Raw genomic sequence first — 19,039 nt, forward strand, 5'->3', positions numbered from 1 at the left:
GATGTGGCCATTGTACAGCACCCAACACAGTGGGACTCCAATCTCAGTCATGGCCTCTCTGTACTACTGCCATGAAAACATTACTAATGGTATGGTATGAAAAGGCTTAGATTGGATACATCTACAGGCCTGGAAGGGGTTCAATCTTCTTCTGAAACATCACGTATCCGGCACGGACAGAGGCAGCATCCCAGCATTGGGGAGCTGATGCCCAGATCCACTATGGCAACTGGGCCTATGGATTATTATTTAAGTGGCATGGTTGGGCTCATGGGGATACAATTTTCATAACACACACACACTCAGCACTCATATAACTTTATATCCACAGATCTCAGGAGGCTTAACAAGGCAAGGGATGTCTAGTTATCCCATGCAACAGCCAGGAAAGATAATGCAGAGAGAGGGGACTGGCCCAAGGTCACACAGCAGGTAGGTAAGGAAAGCCTGACGCTCCACTCATGCCAGTGTAAATCCACTGTAACTCTATTTTATGCTGGTGTAAAACTGGTGTGAGGGGAAAATAGGTCCCATGTCTCCAGTCTCCTGCCGTGGTCCTCTACTCACCTGGACCACACTGCCTCCTCTTGTCCTCCCTCTCTAACAAAACATGATCCCTTCCAGCATGTCACCTTACAATCTAAATGGACAGCACAGATTGGACTCAAACATACTGGGCTAGCCAATGAAAATGGGCTACTGACAGCATTTGTAATGACACGGGTTAATGCTGATGGGACTGTAGTTTAAGGGTGTGACAGGGAGGTGGGACACCTGACCCACGCGATACGAGGGGGACTTCCAGGTATAGGGGGTAGCATGGAAAAAAACACCAATGGTTGAGGAGGAGAGGGGCAGGATTAACATGGAGCGAATGGAGAGAAGCATTGTCTATCAGATAGAGTAATGGGAGTCAGATGACCTCAGTTCTAGTCTAGACTAGCCAGGTGACCTTGGCTAAATCACTTCCCTCGCTGTGCCTCAGTTTCTCCTCCCACTCTCGGTTTTGTCTATTTTGATTGTGAGCTCTTCGGAGACTGAGACTGTCTCTTCCCTATGCTCATGTACAGCACCTAGCACACTGGAGTTCCAGCCTCGGATGGGGCCTCTACATGCTACAGTAAATACAAATAAATAAATGAAGCTATGGGAGCAAAGGAGTTGGTGCTGAAGAGGGCAGCTCTCTGGGCAGGAGCCTCACTCATGCTCTCCTCGCTGTGCTCTTGAGGAAATTTGGAGACAGGCAGACAGGAAGCACCTTCTGGTGCCCAGCAGTCAAAGTGAATAAGCAAGTGAAGCCAAGCGCCAAAGGGCCGGAGAGCGTGGGAGCAAATGCTGCTGGGGCGGCGTGGCAACCCAGGGCCCTGTGGCGTGCAAGCGCTTTCAATCAGCTGTAACAACATCACATTCAATATTTGTCCACCAGCCCGGTAACAAGGTGTAACGAGCCAGAGCAGAGGGACAGCTAGGCACCAGAGCAGCTATCTGGCCACCTAATGAGGCCTCCTTGTCCATCACCGTCACAACGACTTTTGTGGTCCGTTTGCAATTGAAACCAACTGGCTTATGGATTTCAGTGGCTGCTTTAAATGGGAGGCTCTCCTCCCCCCACTCCTGCCCTAGCTTCCTCAAGGGCCAACTTGTTCAAACTGTCTCCACTTAGCCTTGGCTGCCTAGAAAGGTTCAATCTGCCCACAAGCGAGAGAAGATGCAATCAGAAAGGCTCTAGCCCTTTGGTCAGCATCTGCTGCTCTGTTTGAGTCATTAAAAGAACTGGAGTCTACAAAAGATACCAGAGCACAAAAATTATCTCCCGTGGGATAAGCCTGAAAGCTCAACGAGAGGATTCCAGACCCTCACATAAGGTCCATGCCATCCTAATATAGCCCAGCCGAAGTCCCCAGCACTGGAAAGTGACAGTGTAGTCAGCTTTGACAGTGCTACCAGATTCCACCCCTTCTCATCCTTCCGCACAGAAAACACAGTGTTGAAAGAATCCGACCAGACAGGCCCGTTCTGATCAGTCACTTAATGATAACATGCACATTTTTGTAAATGTAGAATCCTGCCTGCCTTTCACTCCCTGCCCATCCTATCCCAAAGTGGCTGCATCACAGTGGTAGGTACATGATCCCAATTAGATTAGATGGATACGTGTGTCTGGAGATCCTCTGGGATGAAAGAGACACTGGATAAATGCAAGATTATTTCTTATAACTCTATTCTTTCACTCCTGTAAATAAAGCTATCTGAGCTCTCCAAGGAAAAAGGTCTCCACTCTCTTATTTCCAATTCTTTCCCACACAGCCCACAGTTCCAACACATCTGCGTGCCTGTTACATCCCCACAAAGCTAAGCAGCATTTCTTCGGTTGCAGACAGGGAGAAAGCCAGGGATAAGGCATCAGATCTTGGGTCTGCTCCCAAGTCTGTTGCATCACTGACGTATCACCTCAGACAAGTATCAGAGGGGTAGCCGTGTTAGTCTGGATCTGTAAAAGCAGCAAAGAGTCCTGTGGCATCTTATAGACTAACAGACATTTTGGAGCGTGAGCTTTCGTGGGTGAATACCCACTTCGTCGGATGCATGCGTCCGACGAAGTGGGTATTCACCCACGAAAGCTCATGCTCCAAAACGCCTGCTAGTCTATAAGGTAACACAGGACTCTTTGCTGCTTTTACACCTCAGACAAGTGACTGAAGTCAGAGTTTTCCATTGATTTTTGAGACACTTTCATTTTAGATACCCAAACTTTTGAGACAACTGATCTGAATTGTTTTTAGTCAGCTTCAACCATAGTTGTGGGAGCAGCTCTGCATGCATGACAATCGGGACTAAGCTGCTTCTGACTGGGAACACAAATACGGAAATACCCAGAGTCAGTGTGCACTTTAAGAATGCAGGAGCGTTCACCCCATACATGCCAGGGAAGGGTTAATATGGGCCTGAGAGATCAATTAAGCTGGCTGCTCATGCATGGAGGTTGGACAGGCCTAATCCAAAGCAAAGCCCAGCTGGGGAAGAGCAGGGCTCGTGGTCAGAGGGGCCTGGGTGAGCCCAACTGGAAGAGGAGACAGGCTACTCCAACGGCCTGAATGGAAGCAGGGACCCTGAGGAGCTGTAGCCTGTCTGAACCCCTGAGTAAGCGGAGGAGTGTGCCAGCCCCTGGGCTGTGAGCTTGATCAAGGTCCAGGAGCCCGTGATTAGACAGGAGGGCAGCCTAGAGCAGCAGGAACATGCCTGTTACAAGGTGGCTGAATGCTATCGAGGAGTTCAGGCCCAGCAGGACCAGTGCATTGTGTCAGGCTGTCAGCTGAGCCCAGTCTGGCTGAAAGTTTGGTTTCATTGACATTTGTTTTGGGCTTTGCCCAGAAGAGGCAGAACTCTGCAAAGTTGTCTGGTCAGAGGGCCAGGACATCCCCTATGGCCAGAATCGACCAAGAGACAGTGGCAGCTTGGTCAGCAGAAGCATTCTTCTGCCAGCCTAGCTGTGTCTACACCTGAGATTAAGTTGGCATAGCTATGGCCCTCTGGGGTGGGAATTTTTCACATCCCCGAGAGCTGTAACTAGGGCAACCTAAAGGTTGAGTGTAGACCAGGCCTAGCTCCCAACCCCAATCCTCTGGCGTTCAGACTTTTACTACCTGCTTGTGCATAATGGAGGAAAAGGAAGAATCCAGCTACCAGCGCTGGCAGGGAGACGGGAAATAGGAAGTCAGTCTCAGGGTAACTACAGGCACAATGCACCATTCAGGTCCAGTGGTTAAGTCCATGCTAATAAACATGAGAGAAAAACTAGTGGACTTTCTCCTGAACAAGCAACCCAACGCGAAGGAGAAAATCTTCGCCATGCATGTTCAGGCTCACTTTCCTGCCAAGTCACAACACGGAGGAAACTGATGTACTGTCTCTCAATCCAGAGAGAAGCAGCATCAAATAAGCCCAGAACTCCTGTCCTCCCCCATCTCCATCCAGGGAAGAAGAGGTTCTCTCATTGCAGGACAAGTTTCCATAAAGGATCTAAACCTGCCAAGAGCCTAAGGCTCAGTGTCCTGGTGGAAGGTTAACAACTCCTTTCCAGAGATCTGGGGTAAAGTGTGTCTTTCATTCAGCTGAAGAAGAAGTGGATACTGGAATTAAAGAGTCATGTATCTGATGCTGTGAGGTACCGACCATCCTCAGCTCCCACTCAGGTCAATGAGAGTTGAAGGTTCCAGACACCTCACAGTTTGGGATTCACTGGCTGGGGGCAAGGGCTGGTCTCAAGGTGACCTTTAATAGGTGGAAAACCGTAAGTATAGGACAATACGTCCCCTTAAAAAATTCCAGGGAGACCTATCAAAGGCCGGGCTCAGTATTTGGATGCGTCCCCACTCTTAACCGAAAACAAAGACTAATTTGTAAATAAAATTATGGGGGGGAGGGAAGAGTCAAATTAATTTGATTTTCTTGATTAAAAAACGCCAACCACATTTCAGAACCCCTCCAAGCCTCCCCACTTCAGAGGCTGTAAGCGGGGTGGGGGAGCTTTCATTAATTATGCAGAAAATGCATGAGTTTAAAACGAGGAGAAAACCCTTTCAGACTGGGGAGAAGTTACTCCCCAAGGCAGCTGAAATTTCTCTTGCAACTTCAAAGAACAATAAATTATTCAAATCGCTCACACCATTCCTCTCTCACACTCTCTCCTCCCTTCTTGATTTTATGCTCCTGAATCAATTAAAGGTTTGGAGGACTTTGGAGAAACTTTCTAGAACGATAAACAGCTGTGTGTGTGTTGGGGGGCGGGGGGGAGGCGGCGCTTGTTTGGTTTGGTTTAAATATAAGCTTTTCTTTTCCCTTTGGCCCCTGAAAGACACATCAGAGCTAGAAACCGCAATGGCACCAGCCTCAATCCTGCCCATCAAATCTGTAACACTTTATCAATAACAGCAGGATGAGTCACACTAAACTCCACTTGGGAAGAGATCAACCTATATTCTCCATCCCAACCATCCAAATAATTCATTGCAGCATGACTTTCGCAAGAATACCTGCAACTCTCTCTAAAAAAGCCCCACAGCACTTTCTCCCACGAACAATAAGACGTAGATTAGTTGTGATCTTTGCTCCAGTCCTGGAGCACCCATGGAGTCAGCACCTATGAGGTCTTGCCCCGAAGAGCTTGCAGTCTACACTTACAAGACAAACACTGGAGGAGAAAAAGAAGCAGGGAGATTAAATGACTTGCCTGAAGATACACAGCAGGTCAGCGGCAGAGCTCCTCACTCCCACCCCAGTGCCTTGGCAGAGGCGAAGACTGCCACTCCCACTTCATTACATGCTGGGAGAGTTTACTCAGCACTTAAATTTGTAATGAAAGAGCTGCCAGGGCTCCAGCAATTTTTTTTTTACTTCATTAACTGACGTCGCAGGCCCAGAGGTGCCAGGCCTATGAACTGCCAAGCCTAGAGGTGCCGGGGCTCAGCCCTGGCACAAATTAAGCACTGAGTTTAACAATGCTATCGCGCAGCTCTGAATTTGGAGCCAGCGCATCAGTCAGTCAGATGATGGACTTTGCGGTTGGTTGGTATTGTTTTTTTAATCTGTGCCTGCTTCCAGATGTGAACAATCTAAAAAGTTCAAGGCAGCGGTCCAGGCAAAGAAGATAGGATGGCTTCCTCCAAGGCGGGGACTGGGACACAGTTACCAAGAGATCCACTGATTAGAGTGCAGGGTAAGGGTCTTGCCCAGCAGGTACAGTGAATAGAAATGGCCTGTAAGACAGGAGATCAGAAGTGCAGAGTGCTCTGGTCTGGCCAGATGCATCAGGGAATGCGTTTCATGCTTCTTGGGCAGGACAAGAGATACTAAATCAGGGCTGATCAGGTGGCCCTGCGTGATGCCTGGCTTCCGCTTCTAGGGTCTGACTCTTGTGCTCTCCCAGCCAGCAAAAGGCTGAGACATTCTTGCAGATACTTGGCGGTGACCCCTCCCACCTATATTGGGTTGGACCCCAAAGGAGGGCCTATTCAGCCAGAAGGAAAATAGATTCTCACAACTACAGTCAACACATGCAGGATCTTGCTGGGAGAAAGGCCAACCAAAAGCAAGCCATAAAGGGAAACTAATAGCTTATGGGTGAATGGGATAACATGACACGGGGGAAGAGCCCCGGTTTTGTCACATGCATATGGCGAAAATGTGGGTCTAGATATCCACATACACTTACATAATGTGTTGCATGAAGGCTGCAACAGAAGCAGTAAGTAACATGCACATCATTTCAGTATGAGCCACCGGTCGACCCAGACGCTGGAACCAGCAAATGGCTGCTCCTTTCCCACCCTACAATCAAAAGCCAAAACCTTAAAAGAGCTGGTATATTCAACCTCCAACCTTTTCAGGACCTTGGTACAGGACACAGGAAGGCAGCTCCATAGACACGACTTGGCCACAGCTCCACTGTCTCCAAATGCCCAAGCCAGCCAATGGCAGATGTTCCCCTGAGGGGAGGAGTGGAGCATTTCTCACACAGGCACTGTCTTAGAAGACTCCAAACTCCGACTGGAACGATCCCCAAAGCAGTGAGAAGGAGCCATCCTGCTCCAGCCAGGTAACATCCATGAGATAAAGTGCAAGGCTAGCATCAGGCGATTCTGGGCCACATCACTCCAAAGCCGGAAGTAGGAAGCGGAGATGCCAGAAGCAATCTGTGTCTTTATAAGGAGCAACTTTCAGACCAGATCCTTGGCTCTGGGAGACAGAGGGTGGAGTCTTCTCAGCAAGTCATGAGATGCAAGTTAAGGAAATCAGGGCATGTAAGTTTTTAAGGGTTCAGTACCCTACAGTCTATCTAAAATCTAAACCTGAGATTCTGGCACTTATCCAGCCAAACAGCTGCTTTAGAGGACATGGTCTCCAGAGTCAAGTTTCATAACGCTGGGTCAGCCCTTGCATGGGAAATCAGTAAGGAAAACCCAGGGTGAAGCAGTAAATGGTAGAATTGACTCAGTGGTGCAGTCGAGGGTGCTTTCCTCGGAGTCAGTATGGATTCCAATGCAGCACTAGGGGGCGCTGTGCTGCTAGGAGCGGTGTTGATGACTAAGGAGGGGTCATCCCACCCAGCTCCCCCGAGTCTGTGCTGTACATAATGCCCCAGAACCAGACTAGGAGGTGCTGTTTTAAGAACAAGCGGAGCACTTGGTCATTACAAAAATCCACTGCATTTTTTCCATATATTCCTGCCAGGGTCCTGGTCAAGCTGCAATTTAAATCATTCCATTCGTCGTGCCTAAAAAAAGGGCGAAGAGGTTTGATTTATGTTAAACTTCAAACAGACTATTTGAAGGGAGGAGTTCGGTAGGATTTGTGGACGTTTTTACCATGCCTGTGCCCAGATCACTGGCCGGATGCACTTAAAATAAATAAAATATTCCCCTGGTAATTTCAATGAGGTAAGTGATTTTTCTGAGCATGATCGCTGGTCTTCAGCTCAGAAGTAGCTGTAATTTCAATAGCAGATAAATAAATTCCTATGTATAAGTCTGCAGAGTCAACAATCTAGTTTGTAAAGCCCTTTAGGAGCCTTTTGGATGAAAGTCGAAAGCAGCAGCATGGGACCATCTCATCTGCTGAGCGGGCTTTTTCCAAAGCACTCAAATGATTTAGGAGTGCAAGAAAAACCCAGGGTTCCTAACTCTCAGATGCCTCCACTCTCCCTCCAGCCACCATTTTCTCCCAGTTGTCAATCCCATACTGGAGAGCTGGATTATTCCTAGTGATCCAACTACACTCAAAAGCAAGAACCTTTGGTAGGAGGTCAGTTTTTCCAATGATGGATGCCTCCCTTGCTCCTGTGGAAAACCAAAAGAGGGTGTCTAGCGCCCCCTGGCTGTAGCAATCCCAATGCACATTAGTCTGGCAGGTGGCTGCAGCTGCCTGGGTGCAGGTGACTCTCTTTCCCCACTGCGGAGGCTTTCCAAAGATGATTTATTTCTTCTCTTGTTTGGATGGAAAAGTCAGCATTTTCTATTTGATTTAAATAATAACAATAGAAAAACCAAGTGACATCACTTGATCCGTGCAGACAAGGTTTAATTTAATCAGGCACTTAGCAAGGTGACACACAGGCTTAATTTGGCATCCTTGAGTGGGAAGGCGTCTGGTCCACAGCCCTTGACAACGGCAGACTGGAGAGCAGCTGAGACACACGACAGGGAGGGGGCTCAGAAGGAACAAGGGTGAGCAAGGTGTCTCCCATCTATGGAGGAGCACGGCAGCTGGTAAAGCAAGCAGGTGTGGGAGGGGAGCACAGCTCCCTGCTTCGCTGTGCTAGAAGCAGATGGGAGCTCCCCTCCTCTCCTTGGCTTGGGTAAGCAGCACTCCCTCCCACACAGGCCCCATGGAATTGGTCGGTGCAATTAAGGCTCCTCTTCCTCTCTCAATCCACTTGAGACGCTGCTGGCAGAGGGAGTGAGGAGCGGCTGCAGACAGACACTCCACCAGTTACCAGTCCAACCACTATCGTCCCCCAAAGCATGCTCCCTACTGGGTATCCCTCTCGCAAGAGCTGCTGCTCCATAAACTCGCATCATGGTTCTCCAGTTCAGCGTCTTGATTTCTGCAGGAGGATCCCCCATGCACTACTTTATGCTCACAGGACGCAAATGCGTCCAGGAGCCCTTTTGGGGCCGACGAAAATACCCATCACATCACAGCGTCAGTGTGGCATCACGAGTTGCTCTCAGGGTGCGCCTATTTGAAGAGAAGGCAGCCGTCTCCCATTATATCCTCTGCTCCCTGAGAAAGATCCATGTACAGCGGGGGCCATCTTAAAAGGTCCATAGATGCCCGAGATGGACAGCATCACCTCCTTTTTGGTTTCACTACAACTGCCATCTTGGACAACCCCACTGATTGAACCAAAGACCTCTGCTAAAAGCACGAGCTGCTACAGGTTAAGCTAAAGAGTCAGGTTCTGGAGTTGTAACTGGAACCAATTCACATCCTCTGCGGACTCACCATAAAAGGAGATATACGGGCACACACTGACCAGTGGGTTACACTAACACGGTGTGTACAGAGTCTAGCTGTAATATTGATCTAGACCGGCATATTCCCCACTCACCACATCATCTCCTAGGGTACGTCAACACAGCAGGCAGGGTCCCACAGCGATGAGTCACAGAGCCCAGACTCTGCTAAGGCACTGACAATAGCTGTGTAGATGTTTGGGCTTGGGCTGGACTGTGGGCTCTGAAGACTCAGGAGGAGGGGAGCTCCAGCCCGAGCCCAGATAACTACACATCTGTGTTTAGCACCGTAGCATGAGTCCTGCGAGCCCGACGCTATAGACCCAGACTCTGAGACCCACTGCCACAGCATCCTGCTTCCCATGTAGACGTACTAGATGTATCTAGACTAGACTCCTAGGTGTGCAAGACGTACTCTCTGTAAAAGAGTGCCCTTACCACAGATGTGCCCCAAGGGCTGGGATTGGCATAGCAGCTTGTTCATTGCCTAGCACTCTTGCCAACAGCTGCTCCAGCCCTTCAGCAGCCTCTCTCTCTTCTTGTGACTTGGCCTTCCAGACAGGTCTCTTTAAATTCCCCCCCCTTTCTGGTGTATCGAAGTCCCACCAATTAACAGTCCAGTAAAGTCTTCAGCCCTAACTCCAGGCCCCACTGTTCTCACCCCTCTAAGGTAACCAGATGTCTTGATTTTATAGGGACAGTCCCGATTTTTGGATCCTTTGTTTATATAGGCTTCTATTACCATCCACCCCGTCTCGATTTTTCACACTTGCTGTCTGGTCACCCTACACTCCTCCCCTCAAGGCTCTCTGCCATCCTTGTCCCGTTTCTGGACTCATGCCACCTGGCCAGTGGCTGGCAGGGGAACCCAGGTTCTCCCCCTACACCAAGTTCTAGTCCAGGGATCATATAACCAGCAACCAAGATCTGCTCAGTCCATCTCCTTGCTGCTGCTTCACTGGACTTCTCTTCCTACCCAGCCTTTCTTAGGCCTCTCTAAGGTTAGCCTTTGGGCAGGGCCAGGCTTCACAGGGCACTCCTCTAGAATCTCCCAATCAATTCCCGCATATATGTACAAACTTCAATATCCTTCTGCCCTCTGGGGGTTCTTTCCACTCTCCGATCCCAGAGACTGACTGTGGAATCCCTGACTCCAGCCCTGCCACAACCCACTACAGACTTCCTCTCTTCATAGGAACCCTCAGCTGGGATTCATCACTAAGCGGGAGCTGGGGCACTCACCAGACAGATGTGGCTAGGTACCTTCACAGAGCTCTCCAGCGCTAGTTAATTCTTTTCATGCTGGTATGGGGCACATACCCAGGCACAGTCCCCTCCTTAAACAGCAAGCCAGCCATGCTGCCGCCTACAGCCAGCCTCCACAACAGCATTATATCGGCAGCAGCGCAGTTTAAAAGTGCAGGAGAATTGTGAGCCCACTGAGGGTTACGGCATTCTGAAAACCAGGCACAGAGCAAGCACAACGGAAGGAAAGACGCCCAGGCAATGCATCATAAAATGGGCTTTATCCTTTTGTTTTGGCGATTCCAACTGAGCTGTAATTATTTTCAGCAATACTTGGGAACATGGTAGGAATCGTTCTAGAACATGATTTGTAACAAGAAGGGAACATCAATCATAAATAATGCTCACTACAACACCTGCTATTAAAATTTGCAGGCTACCAGCTTTTTGTGCAGGGCCGAACGAAGTACCAATTAGCAAGGTTCTACTGTAAAACGCACAGGTTTAATCAATGAGCGAAATGCACTTTAAGAGCAAATATGCTAATTTTGCTTATAAGAATAAAACATTTCTACGCGGTAAGTGGCTTTATCTGTGATTGAGGAGCACTTAAAAATGCATATAGCTCCTTCAGGTCAGAGATGGGGATAGGAGGCCAAATCTATATGGCCTATCACACACTACTGCATCAAATGGATTTGTACGTCACAGAGAAGGGGCCAGGAAAGATCCTGTGGCTTTTTTGGTTTTCCATTCCCTGAGACAAACCTTACTGTGTATATTCACATGTGCAAGTAAGAGGCTCCAAGGTTCTAGCTGCAGAGGCAGCAAGGCCTGTACTGGAAATCAAGAAATCTGGTGGTCCACTGATCTTGGGCAAGTCATTTCCTGGCTCTGTGCCTATTTCCCTTGTTGAGTTAGATTGTAAGGTCTTTGGGGCAGGATCTGTCTCTCACGGTGTGTGTGTGTGGACATATGTACAGTACCTAGCACAATGGGATCTCTGGGAAGGCCTCTAGGTGCTACTGTAGTACAAGCATTAGGCAGCAGGTTTAAAACAACCAAAGGGAAGCACTTCTTCACACAACAGACAGTCAACCTGTGGAACTCATTGCCGGGGGATGTTGTGAAGGCCAAAACTATAACTAGATTAAAAAAAGAATGAGAATTTCATTGAGGATGGGTCCATCAATGGCTATTAGCCAGGATGGGTAGAGATGCAACCCCACGCTCTGGGTGTCCCTAAACTTCAAACTGCCAGAAGCCGGGACTGGACAACAGGGGATGGGTAACTTGATGACTGCCCTGTTCAGTTCATTGCTTTTGAAGCATCTCACCCTGGCCACTGTAGGCAGACAGGATATTGCGCTAGATGGACCACTGGTCTGACCCAGTGTGGCCATTCCCATGTTAAACATTATTATTGCCAAGGGTTGGTTGAATAAACAATGATGGTACTTCTCACTTAAGAAGCTTTAAAAAAAAAGCCACACAACCAGAGTTAACCATTTGGAATTCTGTGCCTGCCCCCAACTATACAAGGAAAGACTGAAAGTGTCTACACACAAAGGAAAAAAAACATCAAATAGAGAAAATTTACTTCTTTATCCCCTTTAACTTATATTTGTCTTAAAAGTGTCTAGTAAGAGCAATAGGTTAAAAATAGAGTACGATTTATTTTTTTCTTAATACCACTGCTGTCTTTCCATGCCGCGTTCTCTTCAAAAGTCTCCATCAATTATTTAAATCTGACTGCATGCCTGCGAAACAGGGGGAAGTGTTTGAAGAGCCCTTTTACAAGGGGTAAACTGAGGCACAGAAGAGGCAGTGGTTTGCCCAGTGTCGCACAGAAAGACGACTAAGGTGGGAGTAGAGTGCAGGAGTCCTGGCTTTCAGCTCTGTGCTTTCACCACAAGCCCACTCTTTCCCTCTGGAGCTGGGAAGAAGCCACCACTCAGGAGCAAGGAGTTTGTCATCTCTGAGCTGGGACTCCTAACAGGCAAGTGGCGATAGCACCCGCTCGCAAACACCGCCTTGGTGGCTGCAAAGCCGTGGTGTCCCATGGGGAATGAGGACAGGAAAACAGGTCAGTGCTGTGGTGAGCACCAGCCAAATGGAAGCTGGCCAAGAGATTACACGCGAGAGCCCAAGGCCATACAACCGGAGACAACATTGTCAGAACCTCACACTGCCTCAACGATTGTGACAGGCAAAGCTGTTTGCTGTTGAGATACCTCCACGGCGAGTGGCACAGGCTGGCTCCAGCACTACGGAGTGGGCGGGTGGAGGCTGGGGCATCCCAGGCGGCTCCTAGAAATCTCTTCCAAATCAGCGGCTCTTGGAATGCGTGTGTGTGTGTTGGGGGTTATAGATGTTAAGGCCTTAAGGGCCCACTGGATCTAGTCTGATCTCCACATCACAGGCCACCAGCACCACCCAAACCCTAAACTCAGCGACCAAAATCAAAGCCCAGTATTCCAGCCCACAGGAGACTCAACTAGCACGTGCTGCAGGTGAAGAACAGGAGGGACTGAAGTGCACCAGTGCCCAAACCAATTCATTATCCCCGTTCATTTATTCATAGGTACAGCCCAGTGAGGTCTCCAGCAGCATCAGGCCTCTAGGAACAGATTGGGAGAGAATCCCTGCCAGCCACAGCCACACACACCTGCTTGTCAGACCACAAGCTACCCTGAAATACAGAGGAAGAGAAACCATGACGCTCCCTCGCCCTTCCACCAAGGGGACACAATTCTGCAAGACAGGGAGGAAGAGAAATTCTGTTCCCCATCCTCTTAGCAATCTGAGTTGAGAGAGAACCCTGCAGGATAGACGGGAAACCCTGCCCATCTATACACCCAGCATAGGGCCGGACAGAGTGGGAGGACCCAATAATCATCTCCCACTCACTCATCTGCCCATGACAGACAGCAGCCTGCAGGTCAGGGCAAAACAGCCTGGGTCTTTTTAGGTCTTGTACTGGAGATGTGGGAAGGGCCGGGAGGTAAAGCTGCATACAGGGAGCAAATAAACCCAGAGAAAGCAAGATATAACACATACACACCCAGGGCTTTACTGCCAGGGATCTGAGGACACTGCAGAGTTACTGTGCAGAAAAGCCAGGCAGCTTCCTGGCAGCCAGCAACAAGGTGTTTAGTGATGCCAGTCACCGGCACAGCTTGGGCCATGCAACAGGTGCCTTCAGCCACAATCTGTCTTTCCCAAACAGCTGCACTTCCTAACGCACAGCCTGGTTTCTCTCAAAACACAGCAAAGATACAGGGAAGTTGTACAGCAACCTTGGGGGATTTCAAACCATTTCACAAATGTCCCATAACTAAGCCCCACCCCACCGGAGCTCGGTACATAGAATCCCCCTCCCATGATACAGACAGGGAAAATAAAGTCTGCAAGAAAGTTAAGGCTTATGGGCCCCCAAAGCTCCAACAGGCATCAAGAGGGGTTGTGAGCACTCAGTTCAGATGCACACATCTTAAAAAACAATAATTATGGGGCCTGATTTTCTCAGCTGCTCAGCACCCACAACACACACACAAGTCAGGGCTGTGTGCAGGCAAAGATGCATACAAATGCAAACACTTGTGCATGAACATACACTGGGTTTTTGTGCACGCTTCACAACAGGATCACACCATGAGTCGGTGGCAACAACAGAACCCAGGACTCCATGTTCTCAGCCCCCCCGTTTTAACCACTAGGCCACACTGTCACCATTATAACAATACACATGCATATATGTAGAACTGTACATTAAAAACGCTGAGATCCCATACCAAGGAATGACCCAGCTCTGAACCTCTTGGAAATCAATTCCCTTCCCTCTCTTAGTAAATGAGGAAGTACCATATCTTCCCATACATGTACAATCCTCCCACACGCAAAGGGGCTAAACGGAACTTGTATAAACGTGAGTGCTATGCCAGGGAATGGCAAACACCTGCCCCATCTTCTGCAGAGAAGACAAAGTGCTATCAAACAAAAAAAATCCCAGCGACATAGGGTCTCCTTCCCCATTGAATCCCTGACGAACACCTCCTCTTAATAAACCCCGATAATGAAGTGATTACATGCAAAGCTGTCAAGCGCTGTGCTGACCAGAACAGCTCTTTTGCCAGCTTCAAGAAGTTTTGCTGGGGGAGAAGAAAAAGTCATAATTGAATCAGCTGGGAAAAGTCTATTCTGCTGATCCCCGAGTGATCGGCCTTTGTGCTGAAGGACCATTACATGCAAGTCGCTGAGGTTTTTACAGCGACCCTTGCAAGGCAGAGAAGATAAAAACAGTGTTAAACTAGGACTGGCTGGCTCATGAGATGGGGAACAGAAAACTCATGCTTCAGCTGCTGGTTTGACTCCAACCCCGGTGAGCAGCGGGCCAAGGGTCGCTAGTGTCTGACAGATGCTTAGGGGAAGGGGAAAATGGGACAGGACCACATGAAATGATTTTGCCGGGTCTCAGCCCCGTTCCCAACAAGCAAGGGGTGACATCAGTAAAATACCCAGGCCAATTTAGCAGCCTCTGCAGAGACTGAAATGGGCAACAGAGACTGTGCTGCTCCTCCCTCCTCTCCATACAAGATCCCTTGAAGGCAGGGTTGGGAACAATAGCTGAGGAACACATGGGAAGCTTGAGATGCCTGGGCTGGAAATAAGCAGAGGCCTTCAAGGCACCAAACCCTTCACCTGCACCAAATTCACACTCAACATTTATTAATGGGTTGGGGAGGGGATGTGCTAACTGGTCCCTTAAAAAGAGACGCTCCATCGGGCCTGTCCCTTCTATGAGGACTGAGCTGCAAAGGAACGCAAGTGGTGGAGATGCCAGGTAAGAGCCTAGAAGCCACGGGGATGGGGGGTGAGGGGGGGTGTCACTTACTTTCAGACACGCAGCCGATCAGAAGCAAGGAGAGGAGGTTCACGAGAGGGACCAGCGAAGACATTCCCGGGCTGCAAAGGATCCTCATTCTCGGCAACGACCTCCCACCCCAGCCAGGAAGGCCTTGGTTCAGCGAAACTCACAGAACCTCCAAAGGGATGTCAGCACCTGCAGAGACACAAAAGGAACCGGCAGACAGTTAAACGAGAGCGTGGGGGGCGGCTGTTATCGAAGTGGGAACTGAAAGCACATTGGAGCAGGGGGCAGCTGTACACAAGAATGGAACAGTCCCACGTGGAAACATTGGAGGGCAAGTGACTAAAATGGCCCTGGAGCCGACTCCATCATGAATTAGCAAAGCGCAGGTCTAGTCACGGCATCAGGCTGGCCTGCCCCAGGTTTACGGCTTTGGCAGATAACGGCGAGCTGCTTGCACCCTCAAAAGGGATCAAGCCAGGGAAAAGAAGAACGAGCAGGAGACCTCGGCAGTTTAACCCTCACCACCATGCGCTCCCTCCCCAATCCCTCCCCCTTCCCCGGAATAGCCGCACTGGCTGGGCGACGAGGTGTGAAGTGATCTGACCTGATGGACGCAGAGACCCTATGAAAGAGAGATTTTCCACACGCTGGAGCGAATGGAAAAAAACAGGGGAGGGGAAAAACAAAACAAAAAAAAAGATGAGCTGGGGATGGACGGGGGACGTTTCCCTTGTGCCCCCTGAAGAGATCTCTGTCTGGGGGAGGGCTTTGCTCCCTGCTCAGCAAAGCTCTGGGGGCAGCAAAGCAATTGCCCGGATGTGCACAAGCAGAGGTGCCACAGAGTCACTGGTGCAACTTCAGTGCCAACAATAGTTCAGACTCCCGAGGGCTGTAATACTTTGGTCTAATTCCCATTGTCGGGCTTGGTGATGTTGAACAGCCTGTGACTGTCAGGTCACACTAGGTGAACGGATGGTCCCTTCTGGCCTTAAACCTGGGGACTCCAACCACCTCCCGTGAGTTCTAATCCCAGCCCTGACACCAGCTACCCTCTGTGTGCTTGGGGCAAGGGGCTCTCCCTGCTCCATGCCTCAGCTTCCCCCTCTGTCAATGGTAATCCTTTCCCAGCTCACAGGGCTTAGGAGGAGTCATAACGTGCTTTGATCAAGACGAGTGTGATAAAAGCACTACATGTTTTTTTATTACTGCAGGACTGAACGGGGAGCTGGAAGCCTAGGGGTGGGAATGAATCCTTGCTGAAACACAGTTTTAGTTATTTAGCAGCCAGGCCCCAAAAGAACATGACACCAAAAAGATGTAGGGCCTGTGGTTGAGCCTGCTTGGGGCAGGACAGAAGGGGGCGCCAAGGAGCCGGCAATGGCTCCATCATCCTGATTCCTGAGTGCCCAGGCAGGAGGTAGAACCGTCCAGCCAGTGGAGGCCTGGTGTAGCACATCACATCCTGCTTCTCCACCCTCCAGTGGACCTGGGGGAGTCTGGGAGGCAGCCAGTGCAGGAGTCACCTCCTCCAGCTTTAAAGCAGCAGGGAGTTCTGTGGGGACAGATCCCTGCCTCTTTGAGCTGCCTGAGTAGCACCCAAGGGTGGTATTCTCAGTAGTGACTGGCCCCCATCTCAATCGCCCCGATCATTTTTGCCAGCACCAATGGCAGATGGTGCCCCACAAGGGCTGGAAAGGGAGACCGAACGCAGGGCACAGCCCACCTCATGCCATCGATGTTGACAGAGACATCACAATAGTCCGGCGATAGACATGAAACACTAGAATAATGGGGAAGGATTCTCTGTCTGTGGGGATCCCCTTAGATCTAGGTAGGGTCTTACCCACTGTACGTTACTTACATTAAATACAAAATCTGGGGTTTGCTGCCTTTTGGAAAAAGCAGCATAGGATACATTTTATTAGGAGGGGCTAAGGGGGCAGACCCTCTGATACGTACTGCAGCATGAAGCCACCCGGAGATGCAATCTGAATGACCGTCTTGATCTTTCCCCATCCTAATAACTCATCAAGACGGCCTCTTTGTAGCACTAAGCGGAAAGACCCAGGATAAATAAGAAAGTCCCTTAGATATTACAGCTTGTAATATTCATCCCCAAGCAGCAGCCTCTCAACCAGCAGCTTTGGACTCGTACTTCACAAACTCTAAGCCGCCTGATGCATGCGGGAAGCAAGGATAGCTCTTTAACAGCTATTTAAAAACATGTGCAGGTGGCACAGGAAAGCAGGGTTCTGCAAGCCGGGCGCTCCTGGAACGCTTGTTCGAGACACCAATAGAACAGTGCCCGGAGGCTCCCAACAGACTTAGCGTGCCGTTTTCACAGCAGCGCTGCGACTAAGAACAGTGAAGTGTTGGGTTTTTTTATTTTAACAGAGAAAGGCAGGGTCCAAGGGCATCAGGAATCGTCGTGATGGCAACTGTTAATTAAAGGAGGACTGGGCTATAAACACAGCACAAAGAAAACTGAATCAAGTTGGTTAGAGCTGGGATGATTTTCCTGCTACCCGCAAACAAGTGGCTTCTGATTCCCATTGGTGGGAGGAAATCCTCCTCACTATGATGTTTTTAGGCACTTAATATTTCAAACCAGGGCTTGTTGGGCCTGCACCCAAAGCACCAAGGAGGTCAGCACCTATTTATCTAAATGAAATCCCAGTGGGTTACAATAAATGCTGTTAAATGTCTCTTTGTGACTCCACTCTTTTCTAAATGCGTCACCAGCGACCTTCTTTGGCTCCGAGCTCCGTGAGCAGGCTAGAGGCAACCATACCCGCCTCGCCGTCCCCCAAAAAGCGCCGATTAACACGGACAAGTCGTGTGGAACATTCCACTAGATCAGAACTGACACCACCACTCCCCCCCCCAGTTCCACGAGGGCTTTTACGCTGCATAAATGGTTGGGATAGAAAAGGTCTGGTGAAAGGGCGACTGCAACAACTTCCGGCTGAGAGAAAGAGATGCCAGAGGGTGACACTTCTGCTCCAGTGCTAACGTGCTTCCCAAAGCACTTGATGGAGACTGAAAGCACGGGCAGAGATATTAAGACATGTCAACCTCAATCCAGCAACTCATCCTTCAGAGCAGGTACGTCACCTGGCTGTCTCCCCCTGGACTCGCCGGCCTCGGGATTACAGGGATGGCAAGACAAGGTTCCCACCTGGCTCTGCTGTGTAAAATGAGGGAGCGATGGGGGAGAAGGCAGGGAGGGAAGGAGAAGAGAGGAGGTTGCTTCATTGTCTTAGGATCATCTGGAAGGTGGCAATGAAAGCACTGGATATGGATGGAGTCACTAGATGCATCCACCAGAAATCCCCTTAGCCACTAATTCTCTTATCTACCTCATGACTGTCTCCCCAGAATAGACCTAGTCTGCCTGTTGGATTCTTGGGGAAAGGCATAAGCCCCCCAAGTGTACTTAGCTTCCTGGAAGGAAATTTCTCCCTGGCCTCTAGCAGGTGATAGCTGACATCCTGAAGCATGAAGACCAGCTGGCCCTTATAATAATAATCTGTGTTATTTGTACTCACAGCAGCATTCCTATGCACGTTGCAGAACGCACACCGCTGGGGGACCCGGCTACCGGACAGATGGCTTCTCCCATCCTCCAGCGTGGTTAAGCACAGGTGTGAATTACCTTGATGTGTGCTCAAATCACATGGATTTCATCACTTCTTGTCTCCCTTCCTGTGTCTGTACACGGTCTGCCTAGACCGTAAGCTCTTTACAGACAGGCAGGATGAGGAGATATCTGCCCCAAACCCCAGCAAGCTATTGGCAGTGCACAAATAAGCACAACGGTTGCTGTTCTCGTGCTGTTCTACTGCCTGAAAAGTCCTACCGGGCTCCCCGACACAGAATCTTCTGCGGCACAGACAAGACCTACAGG

General features: G+C 49.6%; 1 protein-coding gene across 8 annotated transcripts in view; it reads right to left on the reverse strand.

Annotated features, from left to right (window-relative positions):
* The window catches only part of PTPRS (protein tyrosine phosphatase receptor type S), a 244,058-nt gene that overhangs the window by 117,399 nt on the left and 107,620 nt on the right, over positions 1 to 19,039 (reverse strand). For all 8 annotated transcript variants that reach the window (XM_050934412.1, XM_050934410.1, XM_050934411.1 and 5 more), the window contains exon 2: positions 15,154 to 15,321. In XM_050934412.1, the coding sequence (XP_050790369.1) occupies positions 15,154 to 15,241 (88 nt within the window). In that variant the 5' untranslated portion in view covers positions 15,242 to 15,321. The remainder of the gene's footprint in view (positions 1 to 15,153; positions 15,322 to 19,039) is intronic.

The sequence above is a fragment of the Gopherus flavomarginatus genome, chromosome 24, assembly GCF_025201925.1.
Source record: "Gopherus flavomarginatus isolate rGopFla2 chromosome 24, rGopFla2.mat.asm, whole genome shotgun sequence".
NCBI lineage: Eukaryota > Metazoa > Chordata > Testudines > Testudinidae > Gopherus > Gopherus flavomarginatus.